Source organism: Sinocyclocheilus rhinocerous, unplaced genomic scaffold (genome assembly GCF_001515625.1).
Source record: "Sinocyclocheilus rhinocerous isolate Xijiao unplaced genomic scaffold, SAMN03320098_v1.1 scaffold626, whole genome shotgun sequence".
Taxonomy (NCBI): Eukaryota; Metazoa; Chordata; class Actinopteri; order Cypriniformes; family Cyprinidae; genus Sinocyclocheilus; species Sinocyclocheilus rhinocerous.
Window position 1 is genome coordinate 519,023 of NW_015647437.1, and position 20,374 is coordinate 539,396.

At 38.6% G+C, this 20,374-nt stretch overlaps 2 protein-coding genes across 2 annotated transcripts; both read left to right on the forward strand.

Annotated features, from left to right (window-relative positions):
- LOC107709099 (uncharacterized) lies at positions 1 to 10,905 on the forward strand. The gene is made up of 6 exons (XM_016513504.1): positions 1 to 40; positions 2,602 to 5,785; positions 6,632 to 6,865; positions 9,541 to 9,695; positions 10,029 to 10,160; positions 10,263 to 10,905. Exons 1-6 carry the CDS (start codon positions 1 to 3, stop codon positions 10,406 to 10,408), a joined length of 3,891 nt encoding a protein of 1,296 aa, XP_016368990.1. The 3' UTR covers positions 10,409 to 10,905.
- Positions 10,906 to 13,322: 2,417 nt separating this feature from the next.
- On the forward strand, positions 13,323 to 19,323 carry ankk1 (ankyrin repeat and kinase domain containing 1). The gene is made up of 8 exons (XM_016513535.1): positions 13,323 to 13,565; positions 13,825 to 14,104; positions 14,337 to 14,488; positions 14,597 to 14,646; positions 15,181 to 15,336; positions 15,937 to 16,028; positions 17,583 to 17,607; positions 17,722 to 19,323. Exons 1-8 carry the CDS (start codon positions 13,372 to 13,374, stop codon positions 18,975 to 18,977), a joined length of 2,205 nt encoding a protein of 734 aa, XP_016369021.1. The 5' UTR covers positions 13,323 to 13,371; the 3' UTR covers positions 18,978 to 19,323.
- Positions 19,324 to 20,374: the final 1,051 nt, after the last annotated feature.

Below are 20,374 nucleotides of genomic sequence, written 5' to 3' on the forward strand. Positions count from 1 at the left end.
ATGGGGATTGGTTTCATATTTTTCATTTTTGGACTCGCAGGTATGTACACTTTTTGTATGTACACAGTTTTTCCTCAGTAACTACCGATAGCACAATTAAGTGATTTTGCAGCAGCAAATATCATAAGACATGATTGATTAAAGATATTAAAGTTTATAAACTGTGATATTAATAGTTGTAATTATTATGGTTGTATGAATTTTTGTTTTAATAATTAATATATAATAATATATATATAATAGTGTTATTAAATTAACAGAGTAATACAAATTACAGTTTTTTCCATCTAGATGTGAAAATACTAAATATTATTACATTATGTTATATATATAAAATCTGCAGTACATATACAGTACATACAAGGAATAAATTCGTATATATTTGATTTAGTTTACAGATAAACAAGAGAAAAAAACAGTGCAACACGTAACGTGGCCTATATATGCTGAGTTTCAGTTCATTTTTGTGACAGGCTTAATTTGTTCACAGAAAGGAAACTCAAATGGCAGAAAGCAACATCCTATGTGTTTTATTTATTTTACAAAAGCACAATGTTTTGTTTTCATTGTGAGTGTACACAAATAAAATAAGTCCTTTATACAGTAATGCATTATTAATAAGACAATAAGTGTTTAAAGTTGATTCTGTTGGTATAAAGAAACAGTTGAAGTGATCGCGCCGGCGCGCGCAAACACACAAAACACATCAGTTCCAGCATTGCTAACTTGATAGCGCAGTTGGTACTTTATCAAAATAAAATACAGTGAACCAAACATCAGCGCGCCCGCCTCTGTGTCACCGTTGGAATGCGACTGAAGTACAAAGCCTATAATTTACATAATAAATAATAGTTTAGCATTCAGATACGTTACATCGCAAATATGGAAATATTATGGAATATTTGGATTTGTGCCGAATGAGAGAGGTAGGATACACATATATACATATATATACATATATACATATACATACATATACACACATACAGTGGGTACGGAAAGTATTCAGACCCCCAGTTTAGCTCCAACCCTAATCAAACAAACCTACCTGTGATTTTCTAATGATCCTGAAGACATTGATTAGCATACTCAGGTGTGTTTGATTAGGGTTAGAGCTAAACTCTGCAGGAAAGTGGATCTCGCGAGCCAGATTTGAGGATCACTGCTTAATAAAAGAAAATCTGCTTAATAATTATTAACACCTGAATATAAGACATTTTTCACTTCCAGCCTTCATGAATAATTATATATCAATTATAAATAATTAAATACAAGATTAATAGTAGTTATTAAGATTGATGTCGTTTGGAATTGGTAAAATGTGCTTGGAAAAAAATATGATCAGAATGTCAACTTGCATAATAATTATGCATGCACTGTATTTTTCCTCTTCTGCTGTCGAGGTTATTATAACGCTGGGTTGTGTTGAGCAAGCGAGCCGTTGGCATTTAGCGAGCACTGAGGGCAGGCATCAGGTGAGCAAGCTAGTGAAACGTTGCACGCGCAAAAGAGAAGGTCTGCACACATCCAAAAACTTATTTTAAATGCAAAATTTATTTTCGTGCACTCGAAATACTTTCTTCTTTGCAAGACAAACATTTTCTCCACAAAACTCAGTTCGCGCGCGTGCAAAACGCACTTTTGCGCGCTCAAAATTTGATCTTTCGCGCGCAGAATTGCAGCAGAGATGTAATCCCATACAGACGGCGATCAACGAGAGTAGCCGCTTGCAGTCAGGGGCGGAGTTGAAAACGGACACGTCAAGCCGGACACTTTCTGCTCCCATTAGTGACGCTCACGCGGTGTTTGCATACTCTATCACAGATGAAGTGAATTAAATGCAATATTTGTCAGATTTATGAGCAGTATTGGATTTGAACATGTTAGAAACACACGTCATTGTTGTCATGTGGTGAATTTGGCCAATTGTGAAACAGCTGTGTCGTCATCAGCACTCCTGCAGTCGCTCTGAAAAAGCTGCGCCAGCTGAGTCAGCCGGCTGCTCTCGAAACGCTATCGCGGTACTTTGATGCCACACGTGACAGTGACGGTGGCGTCGGCGCCGGTTCAAGTCGGTCTAAATTTCTAACCGGCATGCACTGCTTCAAGTCAGCCGCCGATCAGTCTGCGCAGTGCTGCATGAAGTCGAACGCACCTAACGACACTGCCTTCACCTGTGCTAAGCTTATTGTTTGCTCTCCCTGAAGAAGGCTTGTGCCGAAACACATTGGAGAGTTTTTAGATTTCTTGGATGTAGCCATTTGATAATAAAGGCTTTTTAATTCACAAGAGTGCCATGGCCATTCTGAAGTATTCTTTGATGGCATATTAGTACCTTTTGAAAGGGTGCTTCCCCAGTGACAGCACTGAGACACAGTACAAAGAGTACTGAATTATTAATTAGGGCAAATGTTGCAACTTGCTTATCTGTATTATGTTACGGAACAATCCTTATGCATGCAATAATTTTAACTACAACCATCTATATTTTGTGTATTCAGTCGTAAAATTTTAATGGCTCTCGAACTGTTTATACTATAGGTATTTATGTGTATTTTATGAGGCATCTCACAAGCAAAATTGCAACTCTGCTTTTTTCAGTGAGCACTAAGGAGGATGACCTGCAAGGCTTTCACTCCCTACAAACCGAGAGCGCAAACTTCATAACAACTATGCCATCAGAAGAGCAAAACAACTCCAGTGACAACGGTGGAAAAGTTTCCACTGAAAGCCCTGCTCGCCTGACTATGGTTGTAATCGGTTCTCCAGGGACAGATTTGTTCCATACGCCACATGAGAGGCAGCACTCAAGTACAGTAAATGCAACCACAACCACTGATAAAGACGCAGTTACCTCAAATGGGCCGAGCTTTGTCTTAGCTTATGGTACAGGTTCACGTTCCACGGGTGAGGACGGCACGGCAGTGAGGCCGTTACAGTCTGACGGAGAACTCTTATTGATCTCCAATGATGAGGAGAGGCTTCATCCCTCAGCTGAGGCTGAATTTAAGTCAATGATGAATGACACCATGACGCCTGCTGCTCATCTGTCCAGAGGCAGGGGAAAGATCTCTGCTTTTTTTCACGCTTCGCTGGAAAGCGAGAATCAAAGAGTCTTGGAGTCTATTACTCCTTCGCCCGCAAATGGCATTCCCATGGTATCGGCCACTGATCCGGCAGTAATTGATAACCTTGGGGAGTCAAACGAGAGCGTGGAAAGATGGCGCGAAAACAAGACTGAAAATTGGACTCCGGAGTCGTTTGGAGCTGATGACCCTCTGAATCGGACTGAAGAGGTTTCTTTGAATAAGAACCATTCAACCATTGTGCATTTTACAGTTTTGCAGGGTACAGGGCTTTTAACCACTGAGCTTGGACAAATTCCAAGAAATGGATCTGAGCATGAGCCAAAAGAACAGAAGGATCTGCTTTCACCAAGTTCACTCATCCTTGATACTCCATTACAAGTGAAATCATCCAGCCAAGTAATACTTAATAAAATGGCAGAAAGCAGCAAAAATCCCAGCACCAATGTACCAAAACCCTTCGGGGTGTTACTAAAGCAACCAGACTCAATGTTTTTATTCTCCGCTTCAAAGCTGACCCCTGCAAAGAATCCAGACGCAACCACGCTGAATTATTTTTCAAACATGGTAACAGCTGCTGGTAAAATGCACATGACAAAACAATTTGTGGCCTTGCGGTTGATATCTGACTCCGTGCATAGAATTGTCTCAGCGAGGGACGGACTAGAAAGCAAATCAATTTTTCACACCAAATCAAGTAAAGAGCGTCAAATTAAACCAACGTTCCAAACCTCACCAACAAGTTTCCTTCATCATCTGAATAAAAGTGACCTTTCTTTGGCCGCTCAAAACTTTTCATCTTTACTCAAAACGTCCCATCTTTGTACCAAAGGAGCCAGAACATCTAATATCTCTGTGATGGAGAAACGTAACAGAATGGATCATTTTCCAGTTTGGCTGAGTGAATTGATGGCCTTTAGTACTGCCTCATTAACCAACGTTGAGGAAGCAACTACAGCGAGTGATAAGCGAATGTTCATGAAACAGACTCAAAGTTCACTTGCTGCTCCCCGAACCCTTTCACCTCAAGAAGATGCTTCAAAACAGCTCGATCAGTTTGACAAATTATCTACAGCAGCGCCTCTTCCACTTCTGACAAAGCTTAAGAATGTGTTTCATGTCTTCAAAGTGAACGATCATCAGCCTCTACAGCCTCTAAATCATTTTCCCTCAGAGAGATTAAAGCCTTTTGTATCGGTTCAAGCTCCTCAATCGATTCCACCTTCGTTTACATATGCAACTGTGAGGAGATTCACAAATATGGAAGACTTTACTAAACTTGACTCTACGAACCAGAACCAAAAAGCCCCATCTGACATATCGGAGAGGCCAAACATGATCTCAAACAGATTAACAAGACACGAAATGGTAAACACAACCACAATCAACAAAAACATATCACATTTTCGCGTTCCCCCAACACATCAGACTCCTAACAGCTACATATCCACAACAAAGTCCTTCATTACAACAACAATGTTTTTAAAACCCCGGGAGTCTTTTGCCAACATCTCCCTGTTCTCTCATGCAGTTCCACAAAATAAGACATTTCTGCTACCAACAACTTTCGGTAAATCACAAAATACAGTGACAACAGTTTTGTCCATCTCTAAGAAACAAAATAGTGAGTATGCCTTTTCAAATCACTCGATGACAACTGGAAACATTGGTTTGCCATTAGACGACAAACAACATCTTAAAAACCCAAGAGGGACTGTGACGCTTTTTTTGGGCAGCTACACAGTTAGCAGTATTCCATCAGTCCAGCAGCTCGTTGAAGCTCACCCTGGAGAGAAATTCGTCACAGAAACACCGCAATCACAATCTGGACTTCAGATTGAGTCATACTTAAAGAAGAGAGATGGCACGGTTAAACCAACAACTCTGAAACACCATGATCAGAGCAGTCATTCCGTTGCTGGCATGAATCAAACCTCGTTCACGTCAATTTCGCACAGGATTGTTTCAAGTCCAATTCACACTACTGTTTCCCCTGTTGCTCTCTCAAATACAGAGTTTAAACAACATGTGACCTTCTCTGCTTTTCCGTCAGTATCTAGTGAGCAGACAATGGCGCAGATAAATGGACTTGACAGCCACAAAGATTCACTTCATATGTTTGTCAATTTATTAGATGTTAAAGAGCATCCTAAGAACATGACATCCAGCCCAATTTCTGACATTAGTAGGCACACAACAGCTGCAGCACGACCAGAAGGGGCCTTAAACACGTCACCCCTTGAATCATTCACTGGAACAACTTCACCAACTTTCCCTTTGGATCTTATTCATATGCAGAATGTGTTGCATAAAGAGCATGTGACCTTAGCTGAAAACCAGACAGAATTTTTCTCAACAGTAAATGAGCATTCACAAACGACGCAATCTAATTTTCCTTCTGACGAAATGTCCAGTTCAGACGCAACAGAAGATGTCCAAAAACACCTTGGGTGGACTTTGCTGTCTGCTGTTACTGGGGAAAAGTTCTCTCCTATTGTCCACACGGATTTGAGTTTCTCAAGTACAGAGACACAATCGCTCCCCAAAGGTTCATTACAGTCCAGGGAAGGGAGTGAAGATATTTCACAAGGCACCACTCCATTTGCTGAAAGTGACTCAGGGGTATCTGCTGAGTTCATGTCAGACCTGCCAGTGATAAACAGGAAGAGGAGGATTATATCACCCGATTCTCTCAGTGGGTAATGACACACAACTCTTAAATCACTTTTAATGTGGAAAACAAACAGTTTTATTAGCATTTGTGTAGTGCTAGATCAGTCAGCAGCATAGGATAGGATAGATAGATAGATAGATAGATAGATAGATAGATAGATAGATAGATAGATGGATGGATGGATGGATGGATAGATGGATAGATGGATGGATGGATGGATAGAAATTCAAACAAAATAAAAAATACACCATTTAAATTCATGCACTCTAATTAACTAAAATTAAAAGCAACGTAAAAATAAAGTTTCTTTAAATAAAAACATTTATATATTTCTTTTCATATCAATACTGAAATACAATATCAATAAAAGCTGCCTAAAATCAATAAAACCCATTTAAAACCATTAGGTTTGAGCAGATGTATTTGTGGTGTTTATTTTAATCTTTGTATCTCCTTGTCTAATATGCTGTATTATTTTTATTCCATTACTGTATTTTTATTTTTGTAAATGTGCTTTATGAATAAATTTGATTTGCTTTGAATAAATACACAATTTAAACTAATACTGTAATTTAAAACAAAAACAAAACAAAATCTGAAACTATCTGATGTACTATTTGTAATTGAAAAACAAAACATTTATATGTTTGTTTAGAAAATTACACTAATTTTATTTCAGTTTAGTGATATCAATAAAGAAGTATGTAGTCTGCTGTTGTTGTGGATGGAATGTTACTTTACTGAATAAACTTTAGCTCCACAAGTACAGATGCAATCTATAGAGATGCCAGCATGGTGATAAACTGTAGTCAACATGATTAATTTTCACCGCACCCAATTGGATTTTGACCGTCTGATTGTCTTCTTCCAGTCTGGCGCAAATCTCAGATGATATCTGCGGCACTGGCAACTACACAGCAGAGATGAGTCTGAACTTGGAGAGAGATATCATGCCCGGAGATCTCATCCCTGCCCTCGGAAACCTACGCGTCGTCATCAGCCTCAAAACAAATAACAGCCAGGTGAACCTAGAGATAAAATCCTGCTGCCTCTCGCCCACCGTCAGACTTGATGAATTTAACACCACCTGCTGCATTTTTTCCAGGTAATGTGCACCTCTCAGGTTATTTTAGATTAACTGAAATCACATGGTGCCCTTGAACCAGGCCACATTTCACATTATGGTACCAAATCAGCTACATGGTCAGAGCATGGCAGGATTATACGGATCCCGTCTCCCATATTTTTATGTGGAATTTTAATACATCAGCATTAGTTCCTGTTTATATGACTCAGCTACGTTTTAACTGGTCACCTTATCACAGGGCAACAGCATTATAATGATTGGCTAAGAAACATTCCCTCAAACTGTTTAACTTGAGAAAGCTATAAATATCCTGGGCAAAGCGTGTCCCTATATCGAGCTGTTAGAGCAGTACAGTAAACTGCTGATGTCTGTGTCCCTGCTGGTGTGTGAAGTATTCACTTAATGTGAGTCTCTCGGCTCTGTTGCCAATAGTACATTGCCAAAATATCCAGAGACAGCACTATGTGTACTTTCAGCAAATTTATGTACTAAACCTTTTATCAAAATAAAACATCTGGGAGGTAAATTCTTTCAAAATTCAGTATTTTGAAAGTACAGTAATGTGCTCTTGTTTAACAAAATAGTTTTTCAATCAGGGGAGACATGGGAGGTTTGTTTCATCAAATGAAATTGATATGGAAGTAATTTTTGCAAATTACACTGGAAAACAGCAGATGAAAGTTCAGAGGGAGGCAGTCAGTGCTTCCCATTTTGCATATATTCTATGCCATTTATTGCGTAAAAAGTACAAGTAGTATCTAAGAATTTTAGATTAGATACTTATTTTATTTTATTTAATCCTAGTTAGGACTCTTTAACATCATACAGGTGAAAAGTCACATGGGGGTGGTTGTGCAGCCACATCGTTATGATTGGCCGATTGACAGGTGGTCTGCAGATCTGCATAAATGGGTCAGACCAATGGATGTACATTACAGACAATTACACAAAGTACTTAACTTAGTATAAAAAAAAAACCTTAAAGGAAACATATTATTTTTATTATTTTTTACAATATGTAATATAAGTCTCTGGTGTCCCCAGAATGTGTCTGTGAAGTTTCAGCTCAAAATACTCCACAGATCATTTATTATATCATTTTGAAAATGCCTAATTTGAGTGGAAGCAGAAACACGCTGTTTTTCGGGCCTGTCTCTTTAAATGCAAATGAGCTGCTGCTCCCCGCCCCCTTTTCCAGAATAGAGCTGTGCCATTACAGCTCGTACCTGCTAAAAAACATCTGTTTTGGTTCTGATTATCATGTTTATTGCGCTGAAATCATGCGTTTTAAAGGGGTCATATGATGCAATTTCAATTTTTCCTTTCTCTTTGAAGTGTTACAAGCTCTTGGTGCATAAAGAAGATCTGTCAAGTTGCAAAGACTAAAGTCTCAAATCCAAAGAGATATTCTTTATAAAAGTTAAGAGTCAACCACGCCTACCTAAAACGGCTCGTTCTAACACGCCCCCACATGTCTACGTCACGATGTGGGAAGATTTGCATAACGCCCCCAAAATGTTCACGCAAAGAAAGAAGGCGTAACTTTTATTCTCGCTGTAGTATTGTTGCCGCCACCGCCATGTCGTGAAGGCGCTGTGTGTTTCGTTGTGAAAGCGAAACTACTTTGTTTGGCCTTCCAAAAGAGGACGATATCCGCTTCGTCATGCCTAGAGCTGATCCGTGCTCGTCTCTTGAGGAAATACATCAACTTCGCGCTGTGGATAGCCGGATCGGCTTTCACCGTGGACGAAGCAGAGTCCAGCCCGGAGCCGTCACATGTCCTTCCGGACGCTCCTTCGTCGAAAATTAATATCATAACAAAAATATAATAAATTGCATGTTTATTTTAGATCTGTGAGGCAGCAGCAATACACATTAAATAAATCAATAAATCTGCTCTCTTGCACTGCTCTTGTCTCCTCTGAGGCTGGGACTCTAAACAGTGTTCTGTGCTCGTCTGTGCAGCCAAAGACAGAACAGTTAGCATGTTTTGCTCAAACTTTTGCCATGGCATTAGAGCTGGTACACCGTTGTCGCTTGTGAAAACACAATAACTGCACCATGGGTGTAAACTTACAGATTAAGGGGCTGTAATATTATAATGAGATCCCTTTGCCACGTCACCAAGGGAGCGAAATCAGACGCGCTAGTTTTTGAGCTGTGTAAAAACTTGTTTTAAAAAAATGATTTAATTTTAGTGGAGTAATGATTGGAGAAGCCCAGCATACTGTACGGCAACACAGAAATTTAGATTTTAAGCTCTTTTTTATGAAACACATTCATGGCTGAATTGTTCACAATAACATCAATAAGATAAATTTAGAAAATAGATAGAGTTATGCAGACATTGATAAATGGTAATGTACAAAAATATACTATTTGCTGTATGCCAATGATAATATAAGATAAATTATGTTTTAAAAAAAAAAAAACTTTTTTATGTTAAATAATGTTAAAATAACCCAGAAACTGTATCTATCTCACATTGGATTAAATCAAACCACTGCTCTCGTTGTTATTATAATTAAAAAACCATCAGATATTTGCATATAGCACTCCATCCACAGGATTTAATTATCATGCTTTTCAGCACCAGACGTTTCACCTCTGTTTGCATCGCCCGGCAAGTTCATTATTTTAGATTTGTTCGCACTATCAGAGCTAATGCGTCTCTTTGATGTGAACTCCCTCAGGCTGCCTATAGACCCTCATGGCATTAGACTGCTTCCTAGCATCCTGTCAAAGAGGGCCAGCTTCACCATCAGTCTCTTCCAGATGATCAATTACTCCACCGCTTACCTGCACTGTGACCTGAGCGTGTGTTTGAGGAACCATTCTGAGTGCGAGAAGATGAGTCTGAACCCTGGCCTCACAGATGAAAACTTGGGGATCATTTATCACTGTTGAAGAGGTCTCAATATTTCCCCTGAAAGATTTTCTACTTTTCATTACTCTCCCTCGTTTGATGACAGCGTCTGCAGTTTCTAAATAAATGATCTTCCCCAGCTTGTTACTCTGCAAGACAGAAAGTGAAGTGGTCAGCAATTCGTAGGATAACAGAATAACTCGTCGAGTCTGTAAACAAGTTGAAAGTATGCAGAAGTTCAGGGGATTTATTTTGGCCCCGTATAATGGCTTGATTTCAGGATGATGATATTATTGGTTATCCATTTCTCATCTCAGCAGTGCGTTCAGAGTCGAAATGCGCATCCCAGAGAGGAAGCAGGGGCCATCTTCAGCAGCACAGGAAACCGCATTTCTTTCGGCCCTGTTTTGAAAGAAGCAGACAATTCATCATTCTCTGAAACAGCAGGTAACTTATTACCAAGTTGTTCTGGTGGGATAATAAAACAAACTTATGGAAAAATATTTCAGACGAACTGTCGGTCTGATTTGGTCTGTTAATGCTGTACAGATGACACTGAAGCTGTGGTGGTGATTATCAGCTCAGTGGCCGGCTGTTTGCTGGCGTGTTTGGCTCTCTTTCTTGTCTGGATGGCAAACAGACGTTGTCTGCAAAGGTCTGCCTACTGCTGGTCCAGGGCCCTTTGTGAATGCTAACAGAACAGAGCTCACTGCAAACCAGCCAACCGGACTGAAATCTGCATTGAGCATTCAATCATTATCTGACAGTTTTTGAATTGCTCATCATTATGTTTAGTTAGCTGCACAGGGAAGCTGATGAAACTTTTAACATTGTTAAAAGAGGCCCAAAGTGCTCTTGAGTACGCGATTATTCTATCATAGTGCCATGCTTTGAATGTTACAATAGAGATGTAAAAAATGCAAGCCAGTCAGCCATTTCATTGTGAACACTTATACATGCTAAGTAAATGTGTAAATAATGTAAAAAGACAGCTGTTTAAAGGAATAATTCATACAACAGCTTGCCCTCATGTTCCAAAACCTTTCTTTCCTCTGCGTAAAGGTGCAGTCAGATTTACCTTGGTTCCGCAAATTTTCACCAAAAAAATGCAATAATTTCTGTGAATTCCATGTGAGGGTAAAAGTTTTCGCAATGGGTTCAAGTTGGTCACACAGACTGTCTTAATAGTAAGCTTGGTTTGAAAGTGACATCTGTGTGAGTTGTACTGTATACATTGCCACACTATTGACAGTTTACTGTGACTGTAGACACTACAGGCAAAAACACTCATGTCATACAAGTGTCAATTTTGAGATTTTGGTATTTCTCAAAATATCTCAAAAGTACTTTTTTCAGACTAGTAGAAGGAAAACATCCAAAATACACTTTTAAGTGCTTCTTTTATAGAACTTTATCTCTTTGTGTTTGTAGATTTCAGGCACAATTCATATCTTTAAAGGCCGTTTTCTCAAAATGTGATTTTTCTCCTGCTCCGAGTCAAAAATCACTTACATACACCATCTATATTCTATAGGTTTTTACAGAGGGGTTTGTTCATAAATAATTTGCCTTGTTTTATACAACATTTGATCCCCCCCCCTCCCCTCCCAAAACATAGTGAAAATAATTTTTTTCTGGCTGTTGTCAGTATTTTCTGATTTATGGAGTGATAAAAAAGATATCCAAACTCCCCTCTGTAAAAAACCTTCGAGTCTGATATGTGAACAAAATTAAACAAGTATTTTGAACCTGGCTTCATCCACTGTTAAGATTTTTGTTCTAGAATGTATGTAATTAGCGCATATTTAATTAGATAACACCTCATTTGCATATTTAAACATACCATTTCAGAAAACATGTAATACAAAAAATGTTTGTAATTCGTAATGTAATCAATCAACTAGGTAAGTATGGTAATATCTGTTAGTTATTTGTTTTTACCCTATTCACTTGGGGTGAAAACAAAATACATTTTGAAGAATAATTGTGAAAGTTAATGTCCAAAACAAGATTCATTGTATGGATAAAAAAGAACAATAAGATATTTCTCAAAATATCCTCTTTGGTGTTCCACAGAAGAACAAAAGTAATTCAGGTTTGGAGCAACATGAGGGTTATTAAACAATGACAGAATTTTCATTCTTGGGTTTTGGGTTGCTCATCCTAACATTCCCTAGTTTCTTTGCTGCTTTGAGATGTACCATTCTTTAATGTAGGACGTACTGATGTCAAAGATATACATGAATGCTTCCCTTTATGTATCACTACCCCAGCGCTCTCGAAGATTAGACATGTTGTTCAGCTACTTATTAGGTTTCACATTATGTGTTTCCCTTTCAAATAATCGCCGTTGGAGGAAAAAAAGAAGCAATTAAGAAGTAACAAGCACACTGCCTTTGAGATGCATCTCTTTGTAAATCCCACCGCCAGGCTGGGAAACCTAGGGGCACAGCAGATTTACTGGCTTGAAGATCACTTAATAAAAAACATAGTGGCTTCTTGTAATTGAAAGTACAATCAAAATGGGCCCAACGGGCAATGAAGCGAATATGTCACAGAACTGAAAAGAAGCAAACTTTGATATGAAATCTTTGAAAGTAAAGAAATAGACTATTAGAAACACTTGTGGTTGCTTGTTGCGTAATTACTCCTTCAGTAATTAAGGTCATTAGCTTATTGATTCCGTTATCATATGTTGTAAAAGGTCATTTACAACCGTTTCAATTGCTTTGCGCACTAGTACACACTGAAAATTACTGCCACCTTCACTGCATCATTACAAAGCAGAACATTATGACACGTTTTGACTGAATCTAGTTCTTGCATCAATATATACCCAAGCAGAAAATCAACAGAGCCCGTATTCGTGTCGAAATGCAGTGGCTGGCTCTTTGTGCACTTCTTAAAGGATGAAGTGTCTCTTCGGGTGGCTGACAAAGACTGAATCGCAGCGGCTGAATGCCAAGTCTCTCCTTCAAAGCGTTACAAGAGCAACGTCACCTAAAAGTGCTGCTCACTGCTTGATTGTTAATTACTGCTATTAGTATTATTACTTTATTCTTTGAAAGCCCTTTGAAAGCCCAAGTCATTGAAGGTTACAGTAATTTGCATCACAGTTTGGCTTAGAATAACATTTGCTCCACAGCTTTTTGCTGATGTGCCAAGAAATTCAAGACATTGCGCTTGAGTGATTAATGAACAATGGGAAAACTTCCAGAGAACAACAGTAATTATAATGAAAATGTGACATGCACTTTATGTATCTGTTGAACTGCAAGACAATTAACCTTCAATTAAATATTTAGCATCAAATATCTTTGGACATTCCGCTGAAATATATTAAATAAAATGAAACTGCTTCTCTAACAACAAACTGCAAACATGCACACATGCCTTATGAGGCCATTCCTACTGTTATGTAAAAACATGAAGCTGGTATATCCGGTTATCAGGTGTCCCGCACAAATCTCTCAGCCTCACCTGTGTACCTCATTCAAAACTGGCTTTGTTACATTTCTATTCTGATAATCAGGGCTCTGACTCCTCCCACCAAAACCAGCAGAGCTTTTTGTTTAATATGTTTCCTTGACCTGGTTTCTGTGTGCCAAGAAGAAATGTCGAAGGGCAGCGTCTTCATTTCCTGAGACTGGAAAACAAAATGACAGCAGCTAATTCCAGTGTACAGGATTCTTTCAGAGATGGCAGCCTGGAGAGATTTACTCATTTTAAAAAAGATGAGTTTGAAAGTGACTGGGAGAAACTGGCTGAGCGCAAGTTTGGTCGTGTCTATAAGGTGAAGGTTAAAGTCTGGCGGGAAACATGTGCCCTAAAGACAACGACCAATGATTACAGGTACAAGTATGCAAGAAAGTAGAAAATTAAAACTATGTTACTGTTAAAACTATGAGATTGTAAGTAGTTGGTAGTTGTTAAAATGTTTTATATCTGACTTATTGAAAGTTAACTAAAATAAATATGAAAAATATACTGTGTATTATGTTTGTATTTTTTTATTCTGTATATTTTGTGTGTATATAGTGTGTGTGTGTGTGTATGATTTTATACATGCTATAATTTTATATATACTATGATTTTATATTTTGTGGCTCAGGAACATGACACAGATGTCCAAAATCGGAAGACTGAAGTTCAATTATTTAATCTCCATTTATGGAATAAGCAAAGATCCACCTGGTTTAGTGATGGAATATATGAGAAAGGGATCCTTGGACAACCTCCTCAGCAGTCATTTCTTAATGTGGCCTAAGAAGTTCCAAATGATCCACGAGATGACGATGGGCATGAATTTTCTGCACAGCATGAAACCACCCATTCTTCATCTGAACTTGAAACCAGCCAACATTCTTCTTGATGATCATCTGCACGTGAAGGTGAGTCAGATACTACTGAAAATGTTTCTGAATTTATTTCTGGTAAAAATAAATTCCAAAAAGACTTTACAAGAACGAAAAAGTGGTTTTGGAAACTCTTATAATACAGTTGTATACGTTGCGCTTTTATCAGTCTTTAATGTTACTTTCTACATACAGTATATGCCTTGTTTAGTTGAAATTTACAACCTCACAGTATTGTCGCAGTTTCAGACTTATTTTATCTATAAAGATTTCAGATTTTGGCCTCATTAAATGGGAGGAGTTTTCTGGTAAGATAGAGTTTATTGAACACCTGACAGCTCGAGGGAACATAAACTATGTGCCTCCAGAGACCTTTACCCAGAATCCTGAACCACCTGGAACAAAGTATGATGTTTACAGGTGAGAGTTCATAACTTAAAGAACTTTACAGTATGTGCAGAAATTGACATTTTGACAGTGAGTTATGATGTGCCATGAAGTAAACATCTAAACATTCTCACTTTGCAGCATTTCTATTATTATGTGGGAAATTCTAACTCAGCAGCGTGCATATCAAGGTATATATTGTTCCTAATTTTGGCACTTTCCACAGATTTTTACACAAATTGTAGTTTTGCATTCATTAAATTATTCTTTTTTTTTTTGTAGGTTAAATGTGCAAAAATAATTTTTTATATATATATTTATTCATTTATTTATTGACAAGTTTTGTCTATTTAATTTAGATTTTTTTATAGTTAAAAAACTAACTTTTAAACTATATTTAAACATCCTGCATTTTGGTAATAATGTTGACTGCAAAAAAAATATATACATATAAAAGTATACATAAAATGAACATATAAAAGAATACAGAACAAAACAGCTTATAATGTTCCTTTTTAACCACCTAAAGGTTGCCAGTCAACATTTCCGAACCATCTTCCACTCACTGTTTATTGAAGAAAATGAGTTCATAGCGAGTTCCTTTTCCTCTCTGTTTGTTTTGAGAGTGCTAGAAGCACAAGTGTTTGTTTACAAGTACATTATTTGTAGTTTGTATAGTACAAAAATAACACTCCAAGCAATTTGTTCTATTCTCCTTGTCACAGGTCTGAATATGACAGAAATATTAATCAGAGTGTCATCTGGCAAAAGGCCTGGTGTAGAGAAGATCCCTGAAGACAAGCCCCCTGAGTGCGAGGACATGATTGGTGTCATGCAGCAATGTTGGCACCAAGACTGCAGCCGGAGACCGGCTTTCTCTGGTAACAAACCTCATTTTTGTTCTTGTTTCTGTTTAATGAAGACTATTATAGGGCTTGATTATATACAGACAAAATGCATTCGAAAAGTCCCAGCAGACGTTTACTCTTCTGAAATAGCAATGAGCAACGAACCAACATTGTTGCATCTTTTATCAGCCTCCCAGTTCCTCTGTGACTGTTTCTTCCTCAGGTCACCTTCAGTAAAAGTTCTAATTAAATTATTTGATTTAGTGACTGCGATAATGAATTTTAATATTCACTGTTTGTGTTCAAGCATTAAAGTAGTTTAATAAGCTTCTGCTAATTCTATTGCAGTGTCGTATTGTATAATGAGTCGAATACAATTAATCTCGTACATCAGATTGCTAAAAATGCAGTGTGATTAGCACAGTTATATCCCCTGCGCTATGATTTTATCTCATACACTGCCCAGTTAAGTTGCTCCTCTATTAAAGCAGCTAAAAGGCTGTCAATCATTGGCTGGCCGTTTGCACATTTTTATCCAAATGATCACTCTTGTTTAAGAAGGCCTGATAAAGAGCTAGAGCAAAACTGCTCCCCAAAGTGACATTCAGCTGTATCATCTCCATTTCTCTGCAGAAACCGTTCGGTTGACTGAAGTCCTTAGTGAAGTCCTAAAAATCCCAGACACGAATGCAAGGTGTGAGATAAGAAAGCGTCTACCTGAACAGGTATGGAACGTAAGTGACTCTTCCAGTGCATGTTTAGACCACAGTACACTGTCAGCACATAAGGTGTTAGTTTGAGTAATACTCAGGGATCTGTGAACACATTCCACTATTTTCTCCTCTAACTTTGGAAAGGAAAGATTTGAACATGGTAAAATACTCAATACACAAAACAATTTATACCAAACAGTGTTTTTCTAGACTAAAGAGTAATTCATCTTTTTAAAATTTCATAAACACTTGAAATTGTACCACCCTGTTGAAAAAAAACAGCATATGCTGGTTAGGTATGTTTTGAAGCATGACTGCTGGTTTGAGCTGGTTTAAGCTGTTTATGTGCTGGTCCTAAGCAAATAGCTCCTGCTCAGGACCAGCACATTACCAGCTTAAACCAGCTCAAACTAGCAGTCATGCTTCAACCTAACCAGAATATGCAGTTTTTTCAGCCCGGTTCAGATTAATAGACCAAGAAAAATAGATTGCGGCTTAGCTTGGTCCAGTATTTATACATGTTAGTCGGACTACAATTGGCGGCAATGTTGAACACTTGCTTGATGATGCACAACATGTTTTTAAACATGAAGATTAGCTTGACTAGCAAGACTACAGCTGGAGACCTGCTTTCTATGGTAACAAAACTCATTTTTGTTCATGTTTCTGTTAAATGAAGGCTACAATAGGGCTCAATTATAAGCACTTTAGTCTGACTGCAGTTGTGATGCAATTGACCATTCACAAAGAGCTTGATTGACAGGTGATCTGACCAATCATAATGCTGAATCCGGCATCTTGCCCGACAAACAAATCATACAGGAGAGTAGATTAACTTTAATTGTGTGTAAAAATTGTGTGTAATAACGTCTTTCCGCGGTTGAAATAAAACACGTTCTGATGTTCATTCATGTTTATTTTGTGCTTTAAGTAAATATGAAAAGATGATCGGAGGCAATACAGTGATCTGTCACAACACATTAAAGAGCCACAAAACGGTATTTATTGATTGAATTTCTTTTAAAAAAGACAAAATTTGAAAGCTTAGACCTTGTTTCATACCAGAAGTAACCTGCTCTGTCTTGTCTGTCGGTGTGTTGTAAGTTTCCTCTTTGCTCCACGATGTATTTTTACTGTGTGCGAACATGGTGTGTGGCATGAGATCGGCATGGCTTGTCGGACATAGCAACAGTAATTAAGGAGGGTGGGTTTTTGCGAACGGTCAATTGCAGCACGACTCTTCAGTTGGCTTCAGGGGGCATTTACACATCACTGTTTTCAGCTAAAAATTGAGAACTTTTTATGTGTTATGTCCTTTCATTTACACAACAGTATTTTTGGGGGCCTGAAAATGCAAACTTTTGAAAACAGGTTTCGAAAGTGCAAGTTTTTGAAAACAATGCTCTTATCATCTCTGTGTAAACGAGGAAAACGCAAGTTTGTGAAAACCATGACAGTGAACAAAAAATGCACACAAACTTTTTAAAATCCATGACAGTAATTAATGTCAGCAAAGTGTGTTATTAGTCACAAAATAGAAATAACATTTTGGTTTCTCTCCATTAGCCAAAGAAAACAGCTGACTCCTCAGGCAAGTATTTTGTCCAAGTCCTCGCATTCAACCTCTTTTGTTTTTGTCTGTACAAACTCTCCACACTCTTACTCTATATAAAACTGAGTATTCATCCAATTTTCTTCCCCACAGATGATTCTAGCATTCACTCTCTCCTTGTAAAGAAAGACTTTGAGAGCTTTAAGAAAGTTCTGCGAAAAGAGCACGTGTCTATGGTCTTCCGAGACAACAACTCTCTCCTTCATCACGCCGTGGCAAGCGGGGACACAGAAAGCGTGCAGATGGTCCTGAATCTGGGAGCCTCTGTGAACTGCCAGAGTGAAAAAGGCTACACCCCACTCATCGTCGCAGTTCTGCACAAGTTTTACGAGATTTGCAGCTTGCTGACAGACTGTGGGACTGACGTCAATCTCAGCGATGGCGACCAGTGGACCGCGCTGCATTTTGCCGTACAGGCTGGCGACGACAGAGCCGTTCGCCTTTTGTTAGACAATAAGGCGAGAGCCGATGCCAAGGAGAAGGACGGGTGGACGCCTTTGCATCTCGCTGCTCAGAACGGCCATGAGCACATCGTGAGAATCCTGCTCCGGCGTCTGGATGCCGTGGATGAGCAGGAGTGCCAGTCTGGCCGTACGCCGCTTCATGTGGCTTCCATTTACGGTCACGTGAACATCGTCAACCTCTTGCTCAAAAACGGAGCTGACGTTAACAAACCAGATAACCTTCAATCCACTTCCGTACACTTGGCGGCAGACGAGGGGCACTTCAGGGTGGTCCGTTTGCTGGTTAATAATGGGGCTGATGTGAAAACAGTCGATGAGCAAAGCTACAGTCCCCTACATTTTGCCGCTCTAAAGGGTTACACAGGTATCTGCAGACTCCTGTTGAGTAAAGGAGTCGACCCCGATATCAGAACCTATCAGAATTGGACAGCCATGCACCTTGCAGCCCTAAAAGGCCATCCAGAGACTGTCCTCATGTTGGAGGAGCACCGTGGCTCAGTCAGCGTCCAAGGGAAAGACGGCTGGACTCCTCTGCACCTTGCTTGCCATCATGGGCAGGAGGAGGTGGTGACGGTGCTGCTAACAGCAGGTGCCGACCCAAACCTGGCTGAGGATAATGGCTGGACACCCCTTCACTTAGCCTGTAACAGTAGCTGCTTCCCTAGCGTTCTGCAGCTGATATCTCACCAAGCCAATGTGAACGCCCAGAATAACAGCCAGTCGACGCCATTGCATTTAGCCGTCCAGCTCAGCAGCATCCCAATCATCAAAGCCCTGCTGATGAATAATGCACAGCGGGATATGCAGGACTCGAAAGGATGTACCACCTTAACCTTGGCTCAACGGTGCAACAATACAGAAGCCGTGGAGCTACTGAACAGCTAGCACACCGGTGGAGATCCTGGCGGAGAGCGAGCCATGTTTGGTGACAACTCCACCATTAGAGGGAGTGCAGCATTGATTTCTGCTATCGATTTCCTTCCTCCTGCAAAGCCTGTTCTTATAAACAGTCTTGCTGTTGTTTGTGATTTAGATTCCTAGAATTGAACACCTTTGTTTGGGTTTGGTGTGTTCTCAGAATGGAAGTGTTATGAATGAAGGATTTTATGACTAGCAGTATGTAGTGGAAGTCAGCATAAAATTGAAATGGAGTTAGTTTATTTATCTTGAATAATTTATCATAGCATGTTATTCCTAAGAAGACAATTGTTTGTTTTTGTAATATTTAATAAAAAAATAATGAAATAATGAAACGACTTTCTATATCTGTTTAGTCACTTAGGTCACACAGGCTATGATCTTGATTTATTCATCCTCATGTTCCAAAATTATGGAACTTATGGAAAGTATGACTATATTATAAGACAATATTATGAAGAATGCTGGTAACCAAAATGTTTTGGTGAAAGTTGGCTTTCATTGTATGGAGAGGAAAAATACATTTTTCAAAATATATTCTTTTATGTTCCACAAAAGATATAAAATCAATGTAACGACATTAGGGTGTGTAAATGATGACTTTCTTTTTTGTTTTTGAGTGAACTTTAAAGGGTTAAATAATTAGACATAACAATTATTTAGCACACTCACATTCAGTCTGGCTTCATTCTGGTCTATAACAATCTAATCTATTCACACATTTTTTTCTTGATGAATATCCAGTTTAATTTAAAAACACATCATATTAGAGGAGTACAATAACCTATGAATGGTAATTCATGTTGACAAAATTGCCATGATACCTAATCATGTATTTAACATGATTCAATACATTCATACTTTGATGAATTCCACTACTGTCAGACATGCACATGCCATGGTGAAAAAATCATAACCATTCATGGCATTCAAATGGCATGTAACTTTCACAAACAAAAGCCAATAAACCTGTTTGACAACATGCTTATCGCTTCCCAGCAGACTTCCGCTCACGTTCGACAGCTCTGTCCTAAACACAAGGGGCAAAAAAAAAAAAAAAAAACCCTGTATAAAATGAATGCAACAACCTCCATTCTGTCACTCATCACAATATATATATATTATAATTGAACTGGTAGTATGGTAGACATTACATTATTCATATTTAACAGGTGTAAACTTGTGACTGAAATGCACCAGATTTGTATTATACAAACGGTAAGGTACATTAAACATGACATCATAAGATATAGCTTGAATTACAGTGTTCATTTCAGTAATTTCACATACTCTCTTGTGTCATAGAGAAAGTTGTAATGTGGATTCAGAGCTTTGGAAGCAAACATCAGAATATCAGTCACCTT